Below are 2,042 nucleotides of genomic sequence, written 5' to 3'. Positions count from 1 at the left end.
GGAAGTATACAAGATAGACGCATAACTTCTCCGAAAATATTCACAGTCTTCCGAAACTTGTGATGAATTGGTTTGGTGACCTAGTGGCACGGTGTTGCCATTTCCTCAGCATAAATGGACAATTTTTACTGCAAAGTGTGGCACGGAAAAATATGTACTACTTTGGTTTGGTTTTCGAATACTTTTGACTCCCTTACTGGACATACTGGACAGACGTACCGAAGAAAACGAGTGTACCATCTTCACCACTTGTCGAGTCTGTGGACAGTCGTCGCGAAAGTAGAAACTCATTGAAACAAACAGTCATCGCGACTGCTTGTTGACGAATTTGCCCAGCATCCCTGCCTTCCTTGTTTTGGCATTGCATGGAATTTCCAGTCGTCGGTCGTGTGGCTCGAAGAATGGCAAGGCGAGTGACCGTCGGAATCGCCAGTGTTTTCACTTGCAGCTGAGTACATGACAACCTCAGTTTGGCCACGGGCGACATGTTCGTTGCTGCAGGCGGTGCCTCGACGTCGCACGCATTGTTTGACTTGACGGGAGACCTCAACCTCACGTTCGGTCTCCGCTTCACCTACCGCGGCATGAACTCGTGCAAGTCTCAGGCCCTCGATTCGTTGTTTGGACTGGTCATTGTGGCTGGTGTCGCCGCCGTGGCCAAGTCGACGTTGTTGGTCGGGTGCAAATTGACAGCGAATCACGGGCAACGTGACGACGGCGGGTCGGTAGCTCGGGGGCGGTCCCATGAACCAATCAAGTGTGTGTAAACATGCCTCAAAACATGCAGATCATCTTCATGCGACGAAGAGGCGGAGCACAACCACGCCGTCGAGTCCGCGTGCGCCGTTGCCGTGACGATTGTCCCAATAGATCCCCCTCGTTCAGTGGATCGCAGTCGAAGAAACACTCGAGCACGTTTCGTGGAACTGTCTGCCGCCTAGGCGCCTGGGATACGACTCGTCCACGTATAGAGATATGGATTGAAACTCATTTCGATGGCGCCAAACCGCCGGTGCTTGTCGCTGCCGCTGCTGGCGCCCAACGTGGTCACACTCATCTCGCCAGAGTCAAACTTCGGTTGCGGCCTCCAAACCAAGCTCGTTCACAGTCTTATCCGGGTCCCAAGGTCCCCAGCACCATTCCAGTGTCGAAAATAGTTGCCGTCCCGTATTTATAGCTCCAGCGATGTCCGCCCTAGCGTACATATCGGTGTACTTGTGAATTGTGCCCCCCAGAGCGATGCACAACAACGTTGTCACGATCGAGCCGCTGTCGTGGCGATATCGAATCGAGCCGGTCGCGTCAGGCGGCGCGATCTTCACGGTGCCGTGCCACAAGCCAACGGCCCAAGTCGTGTTCCTGTCGGTTTTCATGGCCATTTGGCTTGGCATGGGCATCTTCGCATGGTTGGGGACGGGGAGTCCCATTCCGATGATCATGACGCTCTTTGGCGCCAGCTTATTGGGATGCATCATGGCGGCCATCTTGACCGGGGTCGAGTACGTGACGGTCACCCCCACCGTGTTCACGTACAAGTGGAAAGTCCTGTGCTTTGAACGCACCAAGCACTTTGGGACACAGCACATGGGCCGGGTGCACACGATAGTCAAGATGGGCGGCAGCCGGAGCCGTCCGTCCGTTCGACACCTCCTCGGGTTCCAGTACGGCGGTGCAGTCGTCGAATTCGGTTACTGTTTAGCCCCAAACGAAGTCGAACCGTTCATGCTCGAGTTGGCAAATTTTCTCGTGGACCATGCCAAACCAATAGCGTTGGGCGCCCCGTCCCCACAAAACCCGACGTTCCCTACAGCGTGGGCGGCGCCCCCCGTCGCAATTCAAGTCGCCCCCTCGTACGACTCGCAGCAGAAACAGAACGACTACTAACATATCAACAAAGGTCGTCGCCTTGCCTTCGCAGAACGTACGCGAAAGGGTTGGAAGTGGTGCTGCCGACTTGAAACAGTCATGGGCACCATCCATGGGACCACGAGCTGCAGTAGCACATGTCGACTTTTTCTCACACATCCAACGCACGCGCAGTT

At 54.9% G+C, this 2,042-nt stretch overlaps 2 protein-coding genes across 2 annotated transcripts; one reads left to right on the top strand and one right to left on the bottom strand.

Moving 5' to 3' along the window:
* Positions 1-272: 272 nt before the first annotated feature.
* On the bottom strand, positions 273-1,162 carry H310_12596 (hypothetical protein). The gene has a single exon (XM_008879722.1). It carries the CDS (start codon positions 744-746, stop codon positions 288-290), a length of 459 nt encoding a protein of 152 aa, XP_008877944.1. The 5' UTR covers positions 747-1,162; the 3' UTR covers positions 273-287.
* H310_12595 (hypothetical protein) lies at positions 1,142-1,919 on the top strand. Its single transcript, XM_008879721.1, has one exon. It carries the CDS (start codon positions 1,240-1,242, stop codon positions 1,882-1,884), a length of 645 nt encoding a protein of 214 aa, XP_008877943.1. The 5' UTR covers positions 1,142-1,239; the 3' UTR covers positions 1,885-1,919.
* Positions 1,920-2,042: the final 123 nt, after the last annotated feature.

The sequence above is a fragment of the Aphanomyces invadans genome, assembly GCF_000520115.1.
Source record: "Aphanomyces invadans strain NJM9701 unplaced genomic scaffold supercont1.41, whole genome shotgun sequence".
NCBI classification, from domain to species: domain Eukaryota; phylum Oomycota; class Saprolegniomycetes; order Saprolegniales; family Verrucalvaceae; genus Aphanomyces; species Aphanomyces invadans.
The sequence above is the reverse complement of the archived record's forward strand: the minus strand, read 5'-3'. Positions and strand labels throughout refer to the sequence as shown.

Coding starts and splice junctions, on each gene's coding strand:
- H310_12596 (XM_008879722.1), bottom strand. CDS start 746: ATGGGACCGCCCCCGAGCTACCGACCCGCCGTCGTCACGTTGCCCGTG.
- H310_12595 (XM_008879721.1), top strand. CDS start 1,240: ATGCACAACAACGTTGTCACGATCGAGCCGCTGTCGTGGCGATATCGA.